We start from the raw sequence: 25,086 nt of genomic DNA on the forward strand, positions 1-25,086 counted from the left end.
TATCAAACTTTGAACTATTTATAGTTTACTAATCAGAATATAGAGCTATCTAAAAGGCACAGTGGGTCAGACCTAGTGACACTAAGTGTTAATCGTGCGTGTCTTGCCCAAGATTTAAATGTCACTTCTTCCTGCACTGTACGTCAGGGATTAAGCTTAATAGGCTTCTCTGGTCTGCCGCACTCGGCATGTCTGGAGCACGAATGTAGCCCTCAAATTCAGGATCTTTTTTTTTTTTGTGGACTATGGACATAATTTGTTACCTGCTTGTTATAGCTTTAATAAACATTCAGGCTTGTGAAACTTTTTCTCAGTGTTTACGCGGGTGCAGCTGTGTAGAAGACAGACATGGAAGGTAAGAACTGGTTTCAAGTAGTTCAGTCCTCCTGGCGATTTCTGTTTTATTTATATGTCTGTGGGTGTATACGAGTCAGTGATACAGAATATAGTTATAATACATAGTTATATAGTTATTTGCCTCCAGAAGGTAACATTTGTTTTTTGACGGATCCTAGCAGTCAGTCAGATATTACAATAAATAATAACATCATCATATAAACTCTTTCTTTTAATCTTAGGTCATTAATATGTATGGAGGAGAGAGCATTTGGGGCTATACCACAAGACCTTCCACATGAGTTGACAAAAATACGAATTGAAAAGTCTCAGTTTACTGAAATACCCAGAGGGGTTTTCTCAAAAACGTTGACATTGGAGAACTTGTGGTTGAACTTTAATGAAATCACACTGATAAACTCAAAGGGTCTGGAGGGTTTGAGGAACTTAACCGAGCTCCGTTTGCAAGGCAATAAGCTACGTTCAGTACCATGGACAGCATTCGAGGACACGCCGGCTCTCAAGATCCTGGATCTGAAGCACAACCAGCTGGACGTCCTACCGGAGCATGCGTTAAGGTTTTTGCCAGGTCTGACTTACTTAGACTTATCCTTCAATCGTCTTACGGTGATATCGAAGGAGGTCTTCCAAAACTGGCCTCTCTACCAAAAATTACAGAACATGGAGGAGCGGGAGGCGACAACATCTGGGCCAAACGTCGTCCTGGCACTCCACGACAATGCCTGGCTCTGCGATTGTCGCCTAAAGGGCTTCGTGGAGTTCATAAGGTCTCTGAGCCCTCCGATTATATTGATGAACTCCTACTTGACTTGCTCAGGGCCGGAATTTAGGGCGGGCAAGTTCTTCCATGAGATAGAGCTACAGGCATGCATGAAGCCCGAAGTCAGCACCCAATCAGCCAACATCAGCCTGCCACAGGGCGCCAACGTCACCCTGCAATGTATCGCCAAAGCAAGGCCTGACCCTTCAGTGTGGTGGACATATGGTCTGAAGATAATCAGAGGATTTCATGGTAAGAGTGTGGTGACCATAGTGTGTAATAAACTACTGCACATCTGATACTTAAACACACATTTCAATGGTGGTGCAGCAAACCTTTATTAAGATCAAGAGGATTAAAACTCAATGTATGCACATGGTGATGTAAGCACCACCAATCTCCCAATCTGCACAACACTGTCAGTGTTGATTAAGAGTCTACACTGCTGTCCATCTTGTTTGGCCACCTTGTAATTAAATAAACCGGCATGTCATTAGACTTAACTTGCTGAGAGGAGTGCTTACTGCAGATCAATCAAACAACATGCAAACTCATAATAATCACACTACTGCCCCCATTGCTATTCCACCACTATTTCTGCTGCTGACATTCATCTGTCTTAGCTCATAAGAAATATTCTCAAACATTATAACAATATTGAGCCATGCAAGTATAATAACTACAGTCTACAATGTGAGATCACAGGAGAATAATTATTATTTTAAACCTTCGATTTTGTGGATGAAGCAAAACAAACCATCCTCTATTTTGACTTGAGAACAACAAAATTGTTCAAGTTGCAAAATTCTTGGGATTTGTTATAGATGGAAATATAGTGCAGGTTACAGTAAATTGAACTTTTTAGCTCCTATCAGGGTAATGATCACTTCAGCTTAGGTTTGCACAATATATAATGAACATTAGTTGTTATTTTACTGTTTAACTGTTTAAAACAAAAAACAGACAATGTGTATCTATGACTGTCTAATAAAGTACAGGACTCTTTAATTCTATGTATGTTTGTGGAAGATCAGTTGCAGGACACTTTTGTTTAGTCTTTTTATTTAATTTTATTTAATGTTCTTTAATTTTTTATAAATATTTTACTCTGTAAGCTTGTTGTTCCCATAAAATAACAGCCCTAATGTCATCCCAGAATCTCAAGAAAGAGTGGATGATGACACCATCAGATCCCTCCTGGTGATCCCCTCTGTCCATGCAGCTGATCATGGTGTCTACACTTGCATCGCTGTCAACTTCATTGGAAACTCCTCCGTCAGCATCTTTCTAGAGGTGCGCTCTGCAGGAAGCTCCCAGTCTTCACTCCTCCCAGCTGTACCGCGGGCTGGTGATGAAAATGTCTACATCGACATCCGCATCGCCAAGCAAACAATACGGGGTATCTCCATTGAGTGGTTCGCTGCCCTAGAACGTCCCACTGAAACCTGGTTCACGATCCACTTTGGTCGTGCAGATGCTGATAAAAAAGAAATAATCTACATTGGACCTGGGATTAATTCTTACTCCATCTCGGACCTGATGCCTGCAACTAAATATGAAATTTGTGTAACCCTCAAGAATCACGCACCACGCCCAGAACAGTGCATCATCTTTGTAACAGGAAGTGACATCACTGAGATGGAACAGAGGGAGAAGCTGATACATATAGTAGTGATAGTTTTAGCCATGGTGCTGGCAGTGCCTGTAGGCATGTATGCATGCACCACTGACACCAGGTTGGCCTGTTTGGATGGTATAATGGAGAGCTGGAAGAACCGAAGGAGAGACAGAGGCTCAGCAGGAGGCATGGAAAGGGAGAGGCAGGGTACCTTCGACAGTCTGCAGGCCGCCAGTGATGAGGGCCTGGTTAATAAAGGTTCCAGTGAAGACAGGAAGGTGAGGAGGAGGTCAGAGGACAGACTGAATAAGGCCAAAGCTGACCACAGCAGACTCACAGCTGAACTATATTAAAAAACCCTCAGTTAAAACAACAACAGAAAACATGGCAGTGACATTGTTATAGAACAATGTCTTACTTTCTATTTTTGGAATAAATAATAGAAATACTAGCTCTACTATACTGTGAAAAAGTCTTGAGCCACCCGTTATTTCTCGATATTTGGCTTGTTTTTTCAATGTTTTTTTTTGTGTGTTAAGCCACCTAACACTGACCTGAATCAGACATACATAATAAAGACACTTGTGCCTACACATAACAAACAACTTAGTAACAAACCTATTTTAAATTCTATCTTTAGGCACTTTGTTTCGAACAGCCTGTTGCAAAAACAGATCATTTCCCCCCATTTCTTTAGTCTATGAAAAAAGCCAAAGCTAACACAGTTGGATAGACATAAAAAATATGTTTGCTTCAACAAGGTGAGTTTCAAAGTGCTATTAGTTGAAAACGTCTAGGCATGCTGTGCAGTATATGCTTTAAAAGAAAAGAAAAGACCTGACACATGCCCTGAGTGAGGCATTGGGCCCTTCAGTCGATCAGTCGATGGATCAGCAGATCTAGGGCCCAGACCTCAAATTTTTGAAGAGAACAGAGAACAGAACAAAAGGCAGCCAACATCCAAAGAAGACTGCTAAATTAAATTACAAGAAAGCTTGTCTCATAGAGTTAAAGATGCATTGAAAAGTATAGGTTTTTATTGACTTTAAAGCTTGTTAGAACTCTACAAACTCTGTTTTTGTCTTATATACTATAATTCTAAAAATATGGGCACGTTTTAAAAGAATTGTTGCACTTTTTTCCCTTTATCCTAGCAAAACATGCAGAAATGAGGAGTGGCTCAAGATCCAGTGCTGTTAGGCTTATATTACTACAATATTCAGGGGAATGATCATATTTTCTGCCTTGCTTTAAATCTCATCTCTTCCTCTGTTCTAGGCCGAGGAGGTTGTTGCAAAGATGTGAACGATGGCCGTTATGTCAAGGATTTGCACCAGGGTAGAGGCTGTGCTGAAGTTGATTTTTTTCAGACTGAAGTATAATGCATCTCTCTTGTTATCACAATGCAGCATTTTTAACTATCAGTAATAATTCATTTTATAAATATTTGAAACAGAAAAGAAAAAGCCTTTGCCATTGATTTCAATCAGAACGATATCAAATGACTTTCTAAAGAAGACTTTTTTCCAGCTTCTCCAATGATGGATATTAGCTTCTTTATCAACTATTATGTGTTAGCACTTAAGCATTATTCTATGGATTTACATGCGTGTTAATTTTACCTCATTTTCTTCTTGTCATGTCAAAAGTGTAAGTTAGGATGGATTTTTAATTAGAAAAACAGATGGTTATTATATGAAAAAACCTCACACCTTGTAAATCGAAAATGTTCTAGTTACATTTTTTGTGTGGTAGTGCATATATACCTCAACATGTTTCATGTGTGCAGACTAAAGTGGTTGTTTTACTACATTTTCTATAAATTCTACAAAGGTTTTACATAAAGCAAGCACATATGCAGAATTAGTGTCAGTTACTATAGATTCTTACAAATACCCAGCAGAAAATATATTTTGCTTTAAAACACACTGTCTGTTGTCAGTGTCTGTTTAGCCCTTTTTATAGCTCTGCTAAAGCAGGATTATAAGGGGAAAATCTCAAAGTAGGGAGAAAACCTTTGAGTCTGGTTTTATGTAGTTTGCGGCTACCAGAAAACACAAGTTTATTTGAATCTCATTGTTTTATTATTTAAGTTGTGTGTTCCATATTTGAAGATAGGCATAGCCTTAAAGATCAAATTGCAAAAATTGCGCTTGATTGCATCTGAGTGAAATTCATTCATAGGATTAGGTTATGCAGAGAGGAAGTTTCCTTTTTGTGGATAATGTGCTGAAAGGCATTCAGTTTAGTTTTATTCATTGATTTCTTTAAATCCTATCTCAGTCACTGTACATGTACGTCACAGTTCCCGTTTTTTTTCTGTGTACACACGCAACACAGCAGCGATGTATCACACATGATCTGCACTGACCAACCCGCACAGATGGCACATCAGATATCCTTTGGCCAATGGCATTGTTCATTTGACATAATACCCAAACACTGGCATCCTCTCCAATATCCCCTCCTGCCGTCACTTTATGATCAGATCACACAAACCCTCTCCTCCAACTCCATGTGTTGTCCCCTGTGACGCAAGAAGATCAGTTCATCTCTGACGGGGTTTGCATGTATTCACTTAAGATCAGGGTTTTAAATGACTGGCTGAGATTGGCAGCTCTCATTTTCTGGAGCACAGATACATCTGCTTTCTTTCTTGTTCTGATGTCTTTATATGATTTGTGGGTGGGGGATTGATGCTGCTTTTTGTTGTAATCCTTTTCCACTGCCCATGACACAATGCAATGTAGAATTCTATAAACACACAATTTCAGCTACTTCAGCACAGAACAGCACAAGATTTTATCTTATTTTTTCCCCACTTGCCCTAATGTTGCCTAAAGCAGTGCATTATTATTACTGACCTCCGCAGTAGCAACATAAATAAAAGAAACGTTAACCCTCTACACAAAAGCCTTTTTTTCTTTTTAGTAAGGAAAACCCACATTTTATTTACCTTTTAAAACTTTTGTTGCTGCAAACATATTGTGGGTGCTTTGAACCTTTCATGCTTTCTTTCACTCTAAAGCATCAATGCTCTTTGCAACTTTCCACTCTGTAATCCTCTGTCAAATAGCCCAGTAATCCTGGCTGCCTCTTACATGTCATAATGCATGATCATTTGGGCTTTTCCTCATATTCCCCCATTTCACTCCAGAGCATTAACAGCTTGCAACACTGGAAAAAAAAACGGGGGAAAAAATGTGAGTTTGGATCCTCAAAAAACTTTAAACTTTAAGTGTCCTGACCTGCAACAAAAGTGAAACCGTTTTTGTATGTGGATTTTCTTTTATTATAGTTTTGTCTCCATCGTACTGGAGGCATAAGCACGTCAAATGTGTCAGGTGAGGCTGCAAAATGTTCAGTTTCAGTCACACACATCTTGCCGGTTCAAACTAGATCAGGGCAGATGGACTTTGCGTTTTAGGCCACTATGCAATATTGTGCAAAGATGAACAAGTTGTTTTTTTGGATTAGAGAGGGTAATCTGCAAATTTCATGTTTTATGTAACTCTGAAATAGTGTGCATGTTTGCCTGATGTCTACACAAATACCCAGAGATTGGTTTAGTGTAACTTCATAATTAGTAGTGCTGACATTGACATTGAATCTGAGCAGAGCAAAAGGGCTTGTATCAGCATAATAAAGTATATTACATATTTGCAGAGTACAAATACTTTGTTACTGCACTTAAGTAGAATTTATCTGAGTAGTTTTTTAATGGAAACGTTTTTACTTTCAGCCCTACGTTTTAAACAAATATCTGCACTTTCTACTTCTAACATTTTAACTTGTTACTTTTGATTTAACATTTGAGGGGACTTATAATTTCATGTCATTGTGGGCCTTCAAACATCAAACTCATTTGAGCCTAAGCAGTAACACATTAAAGGCAATCCTGTGTATTAATCACCAGGAGATGCTGGGTAAAAAGAGATGAAAGATGCAAAAAAAACTGTGTGCCACAGTTTGGGGTTAAAGTGAGTCAGTGATTTTTTTTAAAAATTGTTTGTTTTCTGGGCGTTTTGGTGTCGGAACGACTGCAGGTGTCCACAGGTAAGCTGTGGTAGCGGTACTTCAGCATCTAGCTAGCCCTACAGAAGAAGAGTGACCATAAAGGGAGTTATATTTCGTGGCAGGTAATTTCAAATGCAGCATTTCCACCAGCTTAACAAACATCAGCAAACATACAAACTGTTTGTGTGTGACATTATTAATTTTTATATTATGCAAAATAAAATGAGGTGGGCTGACGGTGTTACTTAAAGGTTGCATGAAAATAGTCTGCAGTTTAGTCCAGGATAAACTGGTTAGTTTCCTGTACTGTGATGGATTTAAAGTGTGTGTGACTGGTGCACAGTGAGTGTGGTGCTCATGGTCAAGTTAAGTTACATAAAGAGTACTAGAGATTAATATGAACTTTAGCTGATAATGCCTAGATTCATTCATCAAATTCTATCTGCATACCAGCTGCATAGGGTGTAATATAAAGACAGCATAAACAGTGTACTGTCAGTGTAGACGATGGAAATGAGCCAGGACAACTCATGAAACACCTGCTCACATCTGGTTGAATTCAGTTGTGTACATCCTCAAAGAGCAGCAGGTCAGCTAATCACAGCCTGTACATTGAGAAAATCTACTGAAGCACTCAGAAATTATTGTGAGTTGTGATTCTTTTTCCTCATACTGAGCCGTTACAGCTGATTTTAGGGTTCCCCCACCTGCTGAATCCCACTTTAAACCCTGACTGTGTTCATTTGATCATCATGTGATTAACAGAAAATAGAGCTATTTTTTATTATTTTCCTTTATTTTTCCTGCTCATGTTCAGCTTAACGGATTCAAGCAGAGTATGTTTATTAGAATTAATATTTAGACTGAAATAAAGTTTGTATTCATATCTACTAATTTAATTTAATTATTACATGAATAAGGCACGAGGTCCAGTTAGCTTTCCATAAAAACAGGTCTAGGAGTTACTTTCTAACTTTGAGTATATTTCTGAGGCAGTACTTTTTTTTTTTACTTTTAATTGAGTATAGAAGTTGAATCAGTACTTCAACTTTTACTGGAGTATTTTTCAACACTAGTGTCTGTACTAGTGTCTGCACAGGATGTCTGTGCTTTTGCCACCTCTGCATATTTGCAGAACATCTGGTTTAATAAAAAAAAACAAAAAAAAAACAAACAGCGCATGTGTAATATTGTTGTACACAACAATATTACACAGGCCTTCTTCAAGCATCTCATTTTAATTCCTGTTGTTCATATTTTCATCGTGCTCCAAGACTATTAGTGCTCGAACTATGGCAATATCACAACAAATGCTGCAACATGAACATTTGCAAAGTTGAGAATAGCATTTTGAAGTATTTTTAAACACCTTCTTTGTGTTTCACCTCAGGGACAGTAGTTTAAGCAGCTTCTACTGTTACCAGAAAGTGGCAGTAGAGTACGGTTTGCAAGCTCATTAAGACGGCATTTGTCTTAAATTAATGACATCAAAGCTGTGTTTAAGTTTGTGTCAGTGCCTTCAAGGCTACTTTGGACAGGCACACCCAGTAGTGATGATACATGTCACATTAACTATGTTGCAGTCTGGATGCCTGAACAGTTAAATCAGCACGTTTATAAATACTTCAATAAGTGCCTTTTCAAATTTTACAGTTCATTGAAAAGTTAAATTTGCTGGTGAAGAAGGGGAAATACTCTACTCTAAAGTAACTCTAAATAATTGTAACCTAAATAAAGTAATCTCATCTTGCAAACTAACAAGTTAATAGAGCTGTATCTATAACATACAGCTTATAATTTGATAATATAGTTTAGGGAGAACTTTAATGTTGCTACGTGTGTTATTACTTTATTTAACTAACACTGCCTTTATTTGGAAAAACAATGTGCTTTTATTAGTAGAAAATTCCCCAAATCTGCCACATAGAAAACAGAAGAACCCAGAAAATAAACATATGGCAGCTGCTACAAAACAGTGATCCAAACAGTACAGCACACCTGCAGAGTCGGATTAAAGGCCCTTCTTATGTGATCACTTGGTCTCCTTCACCTGGGCTGATCTTGTCATAGAGTTCAAGTGTCATGAAATCTCTTGTAAGGAGCTTGGATAGATCCTAAACAAACAGTCTCATTTGTTGAATTCTGAATGACTTCATTTCCAAAACCAGGTTTGCGTTCAGGAATTTTAAATTTGGTGTGTCACCACATAAATAAGGGGGATCTAATTGTTTCAGAGTCATACAAAAGCCAAAGGGTGTGAACTGAAAACATGGTTTGAATAATGACAAACATGCCAGGAATGTTTTTCTGTTTTAATAAAAATTGTGTTGTTGATTTACAAGGAGTGAAGCTCTTTTTTGTTTCAGTATATTTCAACACACACACACACACACACACACACACACACACACACACACACACACACACACACACACACACACACACAAAGCACTGTTCATGTAGGTTATGAAAGCATCAGTCTACCGAACAATCCCACCTTCAGGTTCATTTGCTGGCTGCTCTGGAGCTTTTTATCATCACACAGGACTTAACGAAACTCTGTCTGATTGTCTGTCCTTTCTAAGTTCTTGAGATGGCCTCAGGTCTGAGAGTAAAAATAGAACCTTGATTAAATAGTGTTAATGATCTGGCTTTCTCTTCTGCTCCAGCCTCATCTTGAGCTCTGAAACCAGCGCTTTGCTCACAGAGTCCTGCCTGGTCACCACTGCCTTCTTTAGAGGTTTGGGTGCCACGGTTGCTGAGACTGTGGGAATGACCCACTGCCTCTCCACCGGGAGGCAAAAAGCTGGTGGAGGTGCACAGGGTGGCGGTGGCGGTGGCCACTGTCTCAAAATCCTGCCAGCATTGTTGTTGTGGTTGACATTCTCCACGATTACCTCTGGTTCCCGCTCTTCCTCTTTAACCTTAAATTTCTGTTCGTTCCTTTCGGGTCTCTTTAAGGGGTTTTTAAAAAGCCAGGTGTGCTGTGTCTTCGGCCTTCTCTTCACACGGCGATTGGGCAGGATCCGGTTGGACTTTTTGTTGCGCATGAATGTTGCGGTGGAGATGAGGACTGTCACTATGATCATGAGACTAATGATACCAGCAAGCATACCTAGGATTTGCAAAGGCTTGTTTCTATTCTGCATTAAAAATGATCCCAAAGGCCCCCCTTTGAGTTGAGTCTGTAAAAGAGCACAGGGAGAATTCACATCCATGGGAGTGAAGTCATACTCTGTCACACAAAAATATGTCCTGTGTATGTTTTGTTGCACTTTGTGCGTTCATCATTTGGTAAAAGATGTGTTAAATAAGTCTTTAGTGCCATTATAATTTACACAGACATAAAGAAAAACAAAGTCGCTTATTTATTAAATGTAGTTTCCTTGATGGACGATTGATTTTGTTGCCTGCTTCACTAATTTTTTATTAAATTAGTATTCTGCTCTTCTTATATTTTGTCAAGACAAGATCAGAGAGGTTGTCTGGGAAACTAGCGGAGACCATTCAGCATCAGAATCATAATCAGCTTTATTGACCAAGTATGTGCACACATACAACGAACTGGGCTCCGGCTATTTCTCTGAAAATGAGAATTTATGTGTGACCCAAACACAAACGTAAATAATTTGTTTAATTTGGTCGTAGCGTCATATTAAACCAGAAATACAGGTAAAACAAATTGTATAGGATCATTTATATTGTGCTCCTGTACTCTTTTACAGACACAGCCTTGTTCTGAAATAAAATCCTCTGGACACGGATTGCTACAAATTCTTGGTACCACATACTAATAACAATAGTATTGCTGTGTTGATGAGCTCAAGGCGAGCTTCCTTTATGGCACAGGCCTCCTTATAATCTTTCTGATCTTGCCCTGAGGTTGCACACGTGTCTTTTTCAAAGAGCTGCAGTACATAACAGTTGAAATGAAGACTGTCAGTGAAATGGCAAAGCTGACAATGGTCAAACAAATCCCAAACACTGTCCCTGGACGTTTCCTTAGGCCCATGAAGTATGAGAAAAATCTGGATTTGATCTGTAAACATGACAATTGCATTTGTGTGAGATTCAGTTTTGTATTTCACTATACATTCTCAAATTAAAATATTATGGTATAGTACTTTGTATAGTGTTTCAAATTTGATGAATGTGCATAAAAATAATAATAAACTGTGGATCTTCTGTTTGATATCATGCTGTTAACATCGCAACTGTGCAGGATGATTTATACAATGTCGATGCATAAAAAACTGGTATCTTAGTGGGTTTATCGTGAAGGCCTCACATAGATTTCATTGTCATATTGCTGGTCTTTTGCTTTGTTTCAACTTACAGCTTCAGTGATGTCAATCTTGACGACGGCGGTGGTGGTGAGGGATGGATGGCCTCGGTCACGGGCCTGCACCACCAGCGACCAGGTGCAGTCTCTCTTCTTGGTGATGTTCTGAATGATGGCCATTGACTTGATGTAGGACTTCAGCATTATCTCGCCTGTGTCAGCGTTAATGTCAAAGATATTGTTTTCTGGCTCAGCTTTCATGATGGCATACTCGATAACGTTGTTGGGGACCTCTGCATCATCATCCACAGCCTGCAGACAGTAAGGGTACTGAAAATATTCACTTTTACCAAGTTTCATTTTGTTTAAAGAGAGCTGCATACCTCTATTTTCACTGGAGCTCCAATCACCATGGTCTTCTCAAGGAAGTTATCATAGAAAGCAGGAGAGTGGTCATTCAAGTCCAACACAGTCACAAAGACTTCAGCCAGGTTGTATTTCCCCTCTGTGTCCTCTGCCTTCACATAGAAGTTATACTTGGACCTGACCTCAGCATCCAGGCTTGCCCACGGCTGTGTGTAGATGATCCCAGAGTCAGGTTTGATCAGGAACCTGTGTACAGTGATGAGTCTTCTGTAAACTGACTTCTTTGGACAATGAATATCAAGACACCATGCACCATGAACATTTTATACGTATTTGTTATTGTAGATTATATGATACTTTTCCCCCCTAAACAATTAGTCATCTGTTTTAAGCACTTGGATTGCACTTCTTGCTAAATCTTGGCACTGATTTTGTCACACAGACTGTGAGTTTTGGAGCTTTGAAATATAATTGTGATGTAGGCTGCTAATACCCCAACCCCAAATCTTTAGAGTGTCATTTAGGTCCAGAAAAAACCTACCTCATTTTTAAATGAGCTAACACAAAATCAATCTTATTACTTCTAGAAGCCAGATTGTTTTTGTCAGCTGGTCCTGTGACCTTATAAACACATACATTTGGTGCATTATGAAGTGATTGTTATTCAATGGAATGATTTTGTGATTAAGAGTATAGAGTAGGGGATATTAGGTGGGTATCCTAATATCCCCTCGGCTTGCTGCCGGTACGTTGGGGTTTTTCCCGGTGGACGAGAGGGTTTGTTCCCTGCGCCTTAGGGTCGGGGAACGGGTCCTGACTGTCATCTGCGCTTATGCGCCGAGTGGCAGTTCAGAGTACCCAGCCTTCTTAGAGTCCCTGGGGGGGGGGGGGGGGGGTGCTGGAGGGTGCTCCACCTGGAGACTCTGTTGTCCTGCTGGGAGACTTCAATGCTCACATGGGTAACGACAGCGAGACCTGGAGGGGCGTGATTGGGAGGAACGGCCTCCCTGATCTGAACCCGAGCGGTGCTCTGTTATTGGACTTCTGTGCTAATCACAGTTTGGCCATAACGAACACCCTGTTCGAACATAAGAGTGTCCATAAGTGCACGTGGCACCAGGATGCTCTAGGCCGTAGGTCGATGATCGATTTTGTAATCGTATCAGCAGACCTGCGACCATATGTTCTGGACACTCGGGTAAAGAGAGGGGCTGAGCTGTCAACTGATCACCACCTGGTGGTGAGTTGGATCAGGTGGCGGGGGAAGACGCTGGACAGACCTGGTGCACCTAAACGCGTAGTGAGGGTGTGCTGGGAACGTCTAGCAGAAGCCCCAGTCCGCGAGATCTTCAACGCACACCTCCGGCAGAGCTTCAACAGCATTCCGAGGGAGACTGGGGACATTGAGTCCAAATGGACCATGTTCAGCGTCTCCATTGCCGAAGCTGCTGCATTGAGCTGCGGCCGCAAGGTGGTTGGTGCCTGCCGTGGTGGTAATCCCCGAACCAAATGGTGGACACCAGAGGTGAAAGGAGCCACTAGGCTGAAGAAGGAGTCCTATCGGGCTTGGTTAGCCTGTGGGACTCCGGAGGCAGCCGACAGGTATCGACAGGCCAAGCGGAATGCGGCTCGGGCAGTGGCTGAAGCAAAAACTCGGGTGTGGGAGGAGTTCGGAGAGGCCATGGAAAAAGACTTTCGGACTGCCTCGAAGAGATTCTGGCAAACCGTCAGACGTCTCAGGAGGGGAAAGCGGTGCTCTACCTGCACTGTGTATAGTGCTGGCGGAGCGCTGCTGACGTCGACTGAGAAAATTGTCAGGCGGTGGAAGGAATACTTCGAGGACCTCCTTAATCCCACTGACACGTCTTCCGAGGAGGAAGCAGAGTCTGGGGATGAGGGGAATGACCCGCCAATTTCCGGGGGCGAGGTCACTGAGGCAGTTAAACAACTCCTTGGTGGCAGAGCCCCTGGTGTTGATGAGGTCCGCCCCGAGTTCCTGAAGGCTCTGGACGTTGTAGGGCTGTCCTGGTTGACACGCCTCTGCAATGTTGCGTGGAGATCAGGGGCAGTACCTGTGGACTGGCAGACCGGGGTGGTGGTCCCCATCTTTAAGAAAGGGGACCGGAGGGTGTGTTCCAACTACAGGGGGATCACACTCCTCAGCCTCCCTGGGAAAGTCTATGCCAGGGTGCTGGAAAGGAGAGTTCGTCCGTTAGTCGAACCTCGGATACAGGAGGAACAATGCGGTTTTCGTCCTGGTCGCGGAACACTGGACCAGCTCTTTATCCTCTCCAGGATACTTGAGGGTGCATGGGAGTTTGCCCAACCAGTCTACATGTGTTTTGTGGACTTGGAGAAGGCATTCGACCGTGTCCCTCGGGGTGTCCTGTGGGAGGTGTTGCGGGAATATGGGGTGTCTGGCCCATTGCTACGGGCCATTCGATCCCTATACAACTGTTGCAAGAGCTTGGTTCGCATTGCCGGCAATAAGTCGGACTCGTTCCCGGTGGGTGATGGGCTCCGCCAGGGCTGCCCTTTGTCTCCGGTTCTGTTCATAATTTTTATGGACAGGATTTCTAGGCACAGCCAAGTGGCGGAGGGCTTTCGCTTTGGTGGCCTCAGAATCTCATCTCTGATTTTTGCAGATGATGTGGTTCTGTTGGCTTCATCGGGTGAGGCCCTCCAGCTCGCACTGGAACGGTTCGCAGCCGAGTGTGAAGCAGCGGGAATGAGGATCAGCACCTCCAAATCTGAGGCCATGGTTCTCAGCCGGAAAAGGGTGGAGTGCCCACTCCGGGTCGGGGATGAGTTCCTGCCCCAAGTAGAGGAGTTCAAGTATCTCGGGGTCTTGTTCGCGAGTGATGGGAGAAGGGAGCCGGAGATCGACAGACGGATTGGGGCTGCAGCTGCAGTAATGCGGACGCTGCACCGGTCCGTCGTGGTGAAGAGGGAGCTGAGTGTAAAAGCGAAGCTCTCAATTTACCGGTCGATCTACGTCCCTACCCTCACCTATGGCCACGAGCTGTGGGTAGTGACCGAAAGAACGAGATCGCGGATACAAGCGGGAGAAATGAGCTTCCTCCGAAGGGTGGCTGGCCTCTCCCTTAGAGATAGGGTGAGAAGTTCGGCCATCCGGGAGGGGCTCAGAGTAGAGCAGCTGCTGCTCCACATCGAAAGGAGCCAGCTGAGGTGGTTCGGGCATCTGACAAGGATGCCCCCTGGGTGCCTCCTGGGTGAGGTGTTCCAGGCATGTCCCACCGGGAGGAGGCCCCGGGGCAGACCCAGGACACGCTGGAGAGATTATATCTCTCGGCTGGCCTGGGAATGCCTTGGTATTCCCCCGGATAAGCTGGAGGAGGTGGCTGGGGAGAGGGAGGTCTGGGCCTCTTTGCTTAGGCTGCTGCCCCCGCGACCCGGCCCCGGACAAAGCGGATGAGGATGGATGGAGTGGAGTATAGAGTATGCAGCAACAGCAAGTCTTAGCATGGCTAGCTTAACGTTGTATAAAGACTGGAACTAGTTGAAGTCGTGCAGATGCTTTTCGGAGTCTTGTCTCACTGAAAGGTTGCCCTAACTTCTCGTAAAGCCAAAAATTTTCATTAAATTGAACGGACAAGATAAAACAAGTTTGAAAGGTGACTTCAGAGGTGTTAGTGAGCGAGGTCAAACTCTGGTTCTCAAACTCTCGGGGTAGGCTCAACTGATGGAGCACAGAACCACTCCTGATGAGGTGAGGACAACCAGGAGAAAAATATGAAATTGAAATAAGAAGAATACTTTTTGGGGGAAACAAACAAGCAGGATGCTGTTATGGAGACCTCATATTACTAAACTTCAACCTATAGTGCCAGATTTTCTTTAATTATGCGATGCTGGAGAGATAAGATACAGTAAAAGATACAGATTGTTTCACAAACTGACTTGTTTAGCTGTCCTACAAGGTTCCAGCACAAGTTAGTCAGAAGCAAAGAGCAGTCTATTTTCTCCTCCAATCCCATTAAAGGATTATCGCAGACCGAGGGCGGGCAGGCAAAAGGACTGTCTACTCTTGTGTACACTTAAGCGCTCAACCACAAAGTGTAAAACAGTGTAAAGTCTGCAATATGAACTGCTTTATTCTTTCAGATGCAGAGCCCAAGCATGTGGTCATGCATTGCTTCATAACCATTTTAAAATCAAAGCAGCAATTTCAAGAATAATCTGAGGTGACACAGTTTCAAAATCAGTTTGACTAAACAAGCACACACTAAGCTAAATCTCTCTCCTCTGCTTATTTTGGAAATCCTTGTCCTTGATGCCTTGATGTGACATCACATATCTCTTCTAATTTATTGCTACAGAGGGGTGTAAAAATACTTTCCCCTTGCATTTGAACAACCAAAGTAGATGGTAACCTCATTCCTACCAGCATGTGCCTGTGGGTTTGTGTTGCAGCTGAACAGACAGTGAACATAAATATAAACCCAAAAAATAAAGGATCCCAATGGCAAGATGTGTCTGCATTTTAAGTGTGAGTAAATGCACGCTGTGGATATACAGTACTCTGTAATATCAGAAAGAACTGTGTAGTCTTGGATCTGGAGAATGGATTTCTGCTGGGAAACTAATAAAAAGTGAAAAACACTAGTAAATCCTCTGGGCTACGGTGCTTAGGGGAAATAAAAAGAATCAAGTCGTGATATGAAAAACTAGTGTGCTCTTACATATCTGTCCAGCTTTCAGGCAGATGTGTTTTTGCTACAGTGTATGCTTACAGTGTAGTGCATTATTTGAAGAGATATACTTTATTTGAGCTTCTTGACACAGTTGTACATTAGATATAATGTTTATTCTATAAAATTTGGTTTCACTACTGGAAAAAAACCCACATGTCAGGTGTTGATTACTATATTTTACTATAGTATAGTAAAATATATTCTTTTTTCTTTGTACTATAAACATTAAAAATATTCTTCTGTGATCACTATCCAAAGACTGATGAATAGACACAGTGAAGGCGACAAAGTTATTTAGTTATTCTCTGAACATTTAAAAGATATATTCTAAAATCAAATTAATGCTTTTTCTACACCAATGCATGTGAATATGTGGAGGTCTTGTGGAGATGTTGCAGAGATGTTACATCTGAATATGTGAATGGAACAACAGCATTTAAAAGGACTCATTTTTACTGTGTCCTACTGGCAAAACATAAAGCTCATTTATTGCACTTACAGCTCAGCCCCTGATCCATAGATAGAGTACTTAACTTCACCCCAAGGTCCTGAGTCTGGGTCAAATGCCTGTAGACAGGTATCAATGAATCAATCAGTCAATAAAATCTTTATTTTGAACATAAAGTAAAGACAAAATCAGCAAAAGCCATCATATTCACATGGGAAAAACAAAAACAAAATTCACGTTCACACAGATTCATGTTAGTGTAATATGTTTATGCACTGAGTAATTATACTTTCATTAATTATTTGTAATTATTTAATAATTATTTAACTACTCTAGTATTGTAACAGTATTATTTTTAATATGTCATTAGATACAAATATCCATCCATCCATCTATCCGAGCAACCACAGGCGAGAAGGAGGGTCCATGCAATTATCAATATTTAATGCACAACCTAATAGACATTTAGCACCCTGTCTCATCCATATAGTGCCGTGTAAGTGAATGACAGAGCTATGATAGATCATAGAGAATAAAATGTCATGTTTGGCTGTAGATTAAACACCTGAGTTCAACGCAAGTTTTACAGCAGTGAGTTTAATATGTTGCAGCACCTATCCTACACTAAACTGTCATTCAAGCACAGCCAATGACCAGTACTGTGTTGACTTGCCTTTTCTCTTTCCTCTTTCTTTTTAGTTTGCATCTGTTTTCGTCATGAATGAAGAAAAATCTGCACTTTCGTGTTGTCTGCCAGCATGGACTCAGTAAACTGAATGAAAATGTGCTCAACTGGAACATGATGTTTCAGGGGTCAGCTATAAAAAGACAGATTTTTGATGTCATAGGAACATCATCATCATCATCATCGGCTAATCTTTGTGCCTGTAGCTGCTGGGATGCCTGTTCACTGTCTCTATGCGTCCAAGGTCAGTTGTTGGCTGCTCTTCTATCTGATTGAAATTGCCTGGGATCAAGGCAACAAACCCCTGTGGTGTTCACGCAAGGTCAGGATTTAATAATGAGCCTCCCTGTTGCTTTGAGCCCCTGTGGGGCTGACAGGAACAGACAAGGGCAAAAGACGATGTGAGCCAAGTATCAATCAAATCGTCATGTCCTTAAGTGTTCCTTTTACTTCAGTACATATTTTGATGCTGTAGAGGCATGTGCTGCTAAGCATCAGAGAAAAAAAACATGTCTGTGAATTTGGTGTTACACAACAAAATGAAAGTGATAGCCATCTGGCAGCTTACGTCGCCTAGCTTTTATCTACATGTTTTCACATATTATCCCAACCCTCCCCGCTCAAAAAGTCTACATTTAGGGGATTAATAGCCCTGTTGGGCATTTTGTTAAAATCAGCATTCCTCTTTAGCTCTGAGTGACGTACATTGGTGATGGCATGTATTTTTAGACAGGATGAAGAGACTGGCTCACCGTGACTGTGACCACATTGGAGCCACCGGGTGAATTTTCTGGAATTCTGGCAATGTAGTAATCTGAAGAGAATTTGGGAGCGTTGTCATTGGTGTCCAGGAGATGAATGACGATGTCCGCTGTAGCGCTGAATTTCTCTGGTGTGTCGATCTCAACCGCAAGGAGCTGAGGAAGAAAAAAATATTAGAAATATACATGCATTTTTCAAACCTAATTTTAATCTACTGTAGTGCATGTATATTTTGGCATGCTAGTGTAAATAATTTACCTTGTATGTTAGAAAGTGGTATTTCTCATAGTCCATGGCAGCAGAGTCTTCTACTAAGATTGTGACTTGGGCCTCATTGAGTACAGTCTGAGGGACAACTCGCAGCATTCTTCCTGGTCCAATCAGTCTCAGGTTGAATTTAGCATTTGCACCCTGCAAAAGCAAAAACACATAATTATCATATCAGATCTATGCTTCATATGCATAGATCTGTAATACATAATAATCTGCATTATTTTCAGAGCTAAAAAAAAGCAGGCATGTAGTAAAGTCTCTTATAAAAGTGATGAGTAGCAGCAATAATATTCTGGCTCACACAGAAAGATACTGTCTGACGCTGCAACATTATTATCAGAAAATATATTTAGTGAAAATCAGTCATATGGCTCGTAAAGTACACAGAGCTGAAAACACAAAGACACTTGCGTAAGCTGGCAAATGGCACAGAAAGCACCTTTTAATTGTGTTGGATTCCTTTCAAACTCATGCAATTTTAGAAGGATTGACTGTGATAATGGCAGGATTAAAGTCATTATGAGGACAGAAACACAGACTCTGTCCTGAACACTATGCTGTGCTATGATGCTATGATTGATGTTGACTAAACCAGTTACTCATTAGATAACATTATAATTATTACAGAAAACAAATGCTATTACATAAAAACCAGTCATTGTTACTCTTGGCTGGCTAAGGCACCTTTGAAAGACAACCATGAGTGGTACGAGTGTTGAAAAATACCTGCAAAAAAGGAAAACTTGAAGCTTGTCATAGTCAGTGTAGAGAAAATAAGACAACAAAGGTGTTCACCTGATCAGAGTCATTGACGGTGATTTTCAGCCCCCGGAGGATCTCTCCCTCGGGTGGATGCTCATACATGGTCAACTCAAACGTGCTCTGTGGGCCGTTCTCTCCGTAGAAAGTAGGCGGATTGTTATTTAGGTCCACAACACGGATCACCACTGTGGTGACCTCATAGTCCATGAGTCTGCCTTCGGGACTTACTTCTGAAGCCTGAACAGATGGAGTAAAAGTCAAGGTATATTTATCACTCTTAGAATCAGAGACATGGGCCGATTGGGTATTTTATCTACCAATTTTACTATCGTGTTTTTCCCCCTAATTTTCCTTGTAGATTCATTGAGCCACTGTTCAGCTAATCAATGCACTTTGATTAGGTCTATAAACATTTTTGTGTGGACACAAGCACTTGTAAATAAAATCAGAAGTACAAAAAAATCCCAAAGTGTTTGTTTACATGCAAGTCTTTAGAAAATAGCTGTCTGAGAAGATCAGGCTTTGATTTATAAAGCAGTTATTATATTAAAATAATATAGGAGAGAATGTATGCAAAACAGAGTTGGTGACTGAACAGCAACTTACCCTGACTTTAATGTTGAAGATTTCTCTCTTCAGATAAATGGGGAGAGTCAACAGGGTGATGCAACCGCTTGTTTTATTGATACTAAAAACACCGTCATCACCTGGTGAAAAATATTAGATGGATGAACCTTTATATAAATATTTCTCCCTTCATTTTAAGATGATTGTAGCTTCCTTTGACAAAATGGCTCACCATCATCGAATGAATAACGGACTGGATTTGGGTTCCCCACATCACCATCTCGGGCCTCAACAGTGAATATTTCAGATCCCTAGAGAGAGTAAAGTAGAAAGATTTTGCATTTAATAAATTGGTGGTGGCATGCATCTATAAAAAATAGATCTTCAAAAGCCTCTTTTTGAACCACCATGTGTCTGGTGCAGTTAGTCACAACAAATCGCCAAAATCTAACCTTCTCTCTGTTTTCAAAGGCTCATTTAAATGTCACACTCCTAATTATTCTCATTTGGATGAAAGTCAGACTGTGTAAACTTGCTGTGATGAGCTACTGCTGTGACATTTTGCAATAGTGATAAAGCAGTGAAATGCCAGTAATTAAAGCTATGTGATGTGATGTGCCTTGGGTTTTGGGCTCTTTTGTTAGTTATTATTTATACTGCCAATATAAAACCTAATCATTCCACATGATGCCGCTTTATGACAGCAGTGTAACTAAGTTGTCCTAAACGAAAAAGAAAATGACAAAAATGTAGCCATTGTGCTAACTGTGGGGTGGCTGTAGCTCAGGTGGCAGAGCAGGTCAGCCACTAATCAGAAGGTCGGTGGTTCGATCCCAGGCTGCCTCCTGGCTGCATGCCAAATATCCTTGGGCAAGATACTAACCCCATGTTTGCCTACTGGTGGTGGTCAGAGGGCCCGGTGGCGCCTGTGTCCGGCAGCCTCGCCTCTGTCAGTGCGCCCCAGGGCAGCTGTGGCTACAATGTAGCTTGTCATCGCCAGTGTGTGAATGTGTGTGTGAATGGGTGAATGACTGAATGTAGTGTAAAGCGCTTTGGGGTCCTATGGACTAGAAAAGCGCTATACAAATGCAGGCCATTTACCATTTACCATAACTGCCACGTATTTCAACTCTAGACTAAAATCAGTGCATAAAATCACCGGGGGAGCGTTTTCATACTCACTGGCACTGAGATTTCGTAAACATAGCCAAAGTAGGGAGTCCCAATGAAAGATGGCAGAGTGTCTTGAGCATCAATCACATTAATTGTCAGGGTAGCAGAGGAGGACATAAACTGCTCCTTCCCATTAAAGCTACCACCACCATCCTAGAACAAAAGTAATAACAGTTTAAATCTGCATTTTTAAATGTAAGTCTCCTAGATCAAGAAATTGCTAATTTACATGTTCCTCTGCTATAATCATGTTTCATGATTTTATGTTCATCTTTGAGTATAATACACCAAGCACCTTTGCAATAACAATGACAAAGTGTGTCTTTGCTTTCTCATAGTCCAGCATTTCTCCAGATTTGACACGAAGGACTCCACTGTGTCTGTCGATGGCAAACAGAGTGGACTGAGCACTCTGCAAAGAAAATGGAACAAATGCATGATTTTAAAAGCACACGCAGAAACACAAATAAGGGGTTACATGAGCAAAAGCCTGTCACTGGCACTCTTAAAACCCTTTAACAAACACTCACATGAAAAGTGGTCAGGTGGCAGAATAAAACCATACAAAAGCTCCTTGAAATAAGCCAATTCCAATATCCAGTCTTTGCCCATCTGGATGTAAAGTACCCATATGCTCAAGGACATAGCAGGCAGGTGAAAGCTGTTGTGTCCAGATGTGGACTGCCTGTCTCCTACTTCCAAGCCAGCTGTTCTTTGTTCTTAATAGTCCAAAGTGCAAACTAACATTGTGTCGCTGAGCCACCCCTCGCCGACACAAATGTAACTGCCATTTAATCCCCATCTTCATAACTACACCAACATATTCAGGCACAAATACACAGTAACACAGGAAAATATATGTAACCCCTGCTTAGTACAACTATACGTCATCAGTGTTGAAAGCAGATTATTGAAAAAACTTAGCGGTTTACAATTTTACCTAACAAGTAAAAGAGCCCCGGGAGGTGACACAAATCCCTTTGGGGTTGTGTAAGGAAGGGCGTGTGAGTGGGCAATATTTTCCCACTGCAAAGTGATACCTGTAGGTAGTAGGTGACCGAGCCCCCTGAGCCTGTGTCTCTGTCCACTGCCTCAACTTTGTAGATACTGATTCCAGACTCTGTTGTCTACAATGTACAAGAAAGAAAAGGTAACATTTAGAGCTTAACAAGACCTTTTTCACTTGGAGAAACAGATACTGTTGTCTCGGCTTAACTTACTTCCAGTACATCAATGATCGCAGGCATGTTTTGGAATTCAGGCTTTTCATCATTTGCATCCATTACAAATATTGTCACTCTTTCCACAACCTAAAAGCAAGAACCGACAGTAGGATAAAACCACAAAGCATGTTGAAGTTTAGTATTTTGACTTTTTTTTTAAAAGGAGCTAAAAGTTGATACCTTGCTTTGCCCATCAGTGATGCTGACAAGAACATCAATAGAGTCTTGTTTCTAAGTAAATAATAGTAGTAGGTTAATACAGCAACCAAGTTGTTATAAAAACACTGAATTGTCGATCTGTACATCTTTGTAAAGTTTACCTCTCTGTCCAGCTTTTCTACTAATGTAATGTTTCCAGATTTGGAGTCGACGCTGAAGTACTCTTTGGACCCTGGATCAAAGGAAAGGCCGTACCTCACCTCTTGGCCTTCAGGATCTGTGCCATTAAGACGATAAATTTGTGTACCTATAGAGAGATATCATTATTAAGAGTAAATATCCCCTCACAGAAACAAATTGTGGAAAGGTACACAGTTTCTAACCATTTACTATGAGGTGTACGTTTCTTTTGGTAACAACTGCTGTGGAACAAACCAGGCTGAAACACTAAGTACCATTTGGAGTATCCAGACTGATGCAAGGTGTAGAGGGACAGCTGCACTGCATTCGCAGCCAGCAAACTGTCCCTGACATCAACAGGTGGCAGCAGCAGATGAGCATGTTAGTGTGAGTGCATACACGCCACACAACATCTGTTCATCTATCAAAGACTACTTAACATCCTGGACTCTCACATATTGGCCACCACAACACACCATTTTGATGATTGGTTGTTCTACAGTCCTATTAGCTGTTCACACTAAATGTTCCCCAGTACAGAGGTCAATCTCACCAACAGCAGTGTCCTCTGAGAGGCTGAACAAGGCCAGGTTTCCATTGTAACTGTAGGGTCCATTGTCGTAGAAATATGGAGCAAAATCTGCTTGTGCTGCCGGCAGACACATAAATCAGAGAAAAGAATATTTAAATGTCACAGGTTTATTTGGCATAATCTTTGAAAGAAGAAATTGTGCTCCCTGAACTATCGGTGAGTGGAGGCAATAAAGCACAACCTTAATCTATGACTGAATCAGTCTGAGTGTTTTGTACACATACTACTGATATGAATTTGTAATTTTAACTGGTTCTGTCTCTATAGATGCTAAAATGGCAGAAGAAATGCTATGTAAACTGTATACACAACCTCCTCTTTCTTTGCACTTTGTCTGGGATTAAAGGTGCATTACATCAACCTCCTAAAATACTCTTTCTATACATAGACCTGCGATCTCTGCTGCTTTTACCTGTAATACGATTCCCGTTATTTAAAACAGTTTTAACCTACTATTGCATATCAGCTTTAAAACTCATTTCATAAAACAAGCAAATAATTTTGTGTATCTTAAAAAAATACTTATATTTCCATTTGGAAAACCCAGGACATAAATAAACTGAAAACTGAGCGGAGGTTCTTTATAACAGTGACAGAATTACAAAATTAATACATAAAATAGCCCAGAGTCTGAATATCATTCACAATCTGATCGCATCAGGATTAGTAAACAGTAAACAGACAAACAATAAGGTAAACTTACCAAAGCAGGCATGCACAAACACAAACAGTAGTAGCAAATGTGGTATCCTTACATGCTTCATCCTAAAGAATAAAGTCATGAAATCGCACCATGAAGACGGCTTCGTCAAGAGACCTCTACATGAGCTACACTTCTCAAGGTGTTCTCTGGCAACTGGAGAAGGCTAAACGCAGATGCTCACATACTAATCCAATGACACATCTTAAGAGCTGATTCAGGGCCCCCGTAGTCTCCAACTGGGCCTTAGCAACCAAAAGGCCAAAGGAGATGACTCTGTCTGCAAAAGCTGTACATCTACAACTTTGCAGTAGATGTACAGCTATATTCTTCACATTTTCAACTTTTAATGTAAATTGTGTTATTACTAGCCAGAAATATACAGAAATCTGTTTTATTCTGATGTTGTCTAAATGATAATTCATAAAAGTTAAGCTATTATCGCACTTTTTACAATCACTGGTCACAGTGAAACATAACGATCAGGATGTTAATTTTGTTTTTTAGTTTTAAAGCTTTGATTTATGATCTGCTCTGAATGACCGCAGTCTCAGCTATGTAACCACCCCGTACTAAATATAATGACCATTTTACGTAAAATATTGTGACCAACTATGTTTGATGTAAATTCTATACTGTAACTGTAGTCAGTGATTTGTTTATATTGGACAAGGGTACCATCTGCCATGCAGACTTTACAACCATATGTTTCAGTAACATAAAAAACCCTCACTACCTATGCAAGTAGCTTTTATGTTGAACTTTTATAACTAAAAACATCACATGTAGTACTAAAGCGGGCTAATCTTCTTGATTGATAATCTCATTTTCCAGCAGGTGGAAATCTCCTGTAAACAAATGTTATATAATACTTAGCCAGAGGTCCTCTTTTTACCAAGGTAGTTATTTTTTTTTTTTTACAAATATTTACAAACAAAACATAAATGTTTCCAAATTTGATAGTTTTAAATTCATTTTTTCACTAATCCAAATAGTCAGTCATCATCACTTAAAGTGACTCAAATAATCTAATAATTCTTTCTCAGTTCTCTAGAGTGCAGTAATGTTTAAAAATCCAAGTAAAGACCTCAAACTCGCTGTCTCTATCCTGCTGAAAGAGGCCTAATATAATGTACGAGGGTGTACATGGTCTGCAATGGGGCTTAAGTAGGTGGTACATGTGAATGTAATGTCAACATGGATGGCAGGAGCCCAAATCATCACACTGTCTACTAGTTTACCTTATTCCTGGTGCCAGGTGTTCTCCAGGTAAGTGATTTACACACAGTGGGCAATCCACGTGATGTAAAGGAAAACATGATTTCTCAAACCAGGCCACCTTCTTCCATTATCGTGGCAAGTTCTCATGGTGAAGTGTCCATCGTTGATGCTTTTGGTGGTGGACAGGGGCCACTACAGGGGCCTCACTAGTCTGCAGGTATATATA

The 25,086-nt window shown here is 41.0% G+C and overlaps 2 protein-coding genes across 5 annotated transcripts; one reads left to right on the plus strand and one right to left on the minus strand.

The window, feature by feature from the left end:
• The first annotated feature begins 160 nt into the window (after positions 1-160).
• Positions 161-5,645, plus strand: lrit2 (leucine-rich repeat, immunoglobulin-like and transmembrane domains 2). Of its 2 annotated transcripts, XM_026189006.1 has the most exons (4): positions 161-355; positions 579-1,369; positions 2,274-3,013; positions 4,014-5,645. In XM_026189006.1, exons 1-4 carry the CDS (start codon positions 246-248, stop codon positions 4,038-4,040), a joined length of 1,668 nt encoding a protein of 555 aa, XP_026044791.1. In that variant the 5' UTR covers positions 161-245; the 3' UTR covers positions 4,041-5,645. The 2 variants fall into 2 exon arrangements, with proteins under 2 accessions (XP_026044791.1, XP_026044790.1); XM_026189005.1 differs by having other exon boundaries at positions 2,274-5,645.
• Positions 5,646-9,152: 3,507 nt separating this feature from the next.
• Positions 9,153-23,831, minus strand: cdhr1a (cadherin-related family member 1a). 3 transcript variants are annotated; one of them, XM_026191014.1, is made up of 17 exons: positions 23,643-23,829; positions 22,901-22,996; positions 22,329-22,474; positions 22,189-22,239; positions 22,006-22,095; positions 21,826-21,912; positions 21,081-21,197; positions 20,795-20,938; positions 19,845-19,923; positions 19,652-19,752; positions 19,079-19,282; positions 18,269-18,421; positions 18,001-18,165; positions 16,615-16,682; positions 11,418-11,646; positions 11,089-11,346; positions 9,153-9,937 (listed from the first exon to the last, which is right to left on the minus strand). In XM_026191014.1, the coding sequence occupies exons 1-17, from the start codon at positions 23,719-23,721 to the stop codon at positions 9,392-9,394; spliced, it is 2,613 nt and encodes an 870-aa protein (XP_026046799.1). In that variant the 5' UTR covers positions 23,722-23,829; the 3' UTR covers positions 9,153-9,391. The 3 variants fall into 3 exon arrangements, with proteins under 3 accessions (XP_026046799.1, XP_026046800.1, XP_026046801.1); XM_026191016.1 differs by having other exon boundaries at positions 9,873-10,791; positions 23,643-23,831; XM_026191015.1 differs by lacking the exon at positions 21,081-21,197 and having other exon boundaries at positions 23,643-23,828.
• Between the last annotated feature and the right edge of the window lie 1,255 nt (positions 23,832-25,086).

The sequence above is a fragment of the Astatotilapia calliptera genome, chromosome 13 (genome assembly GCF_900246225.1).
Source record: "Astatotilapia calliptera chromosome 13, fAstCal1.2, whole genome shotgun sequence".
Classification (NCBI taxonomy): Eukaryota; Metazoa; Chordata; class Actinopteri; order Cichliformes; family Cichlidae; genus Astatotilapia; species Astatotilapia calliptera.

Coding starts and splice junctions, on each gene's coding strand:
- lrit2 (XM_026189005.1), top strand. CDS start 246: ATGGACATAATTTGTTACCTGCTTGTTATAGCTTTAATAAACATTCAG. Junction 356..578: donor GTAGAAGACAGACATGGAAG/GTAAGAACTGGT, acceptor TTTTAATCTTAG/GTCATTAATATGTATGGAGG. Junction 1,370..2,273: donor GATAATCAGAGGATTTCATG/GTAAGAGTGTGG, acceptor ATGTCATCCCAG/AATCTCAAGAAAGAGTGGAT.
- cdhr1a (XM_026191014.1), bottom strand. CDS start 23,721: ATGACTTTATTCTTTAGGATGAAGCATGTAAGGATACCACATTTGCTA. Junction 22,475..22,900: donor CTCAGAGGACACTGCTGTTG/GTGAGATTGACC, acceptor ATCTCTCTATAG/GTACACAAATTTATCGTCTT. Junction 11,647..16,614: donor TATGGATCAGGGGCTGAGCT/GTAAGTGCAATA, acceptor CACTGTACACAG/GTTCCTGATCAAACCTGACT.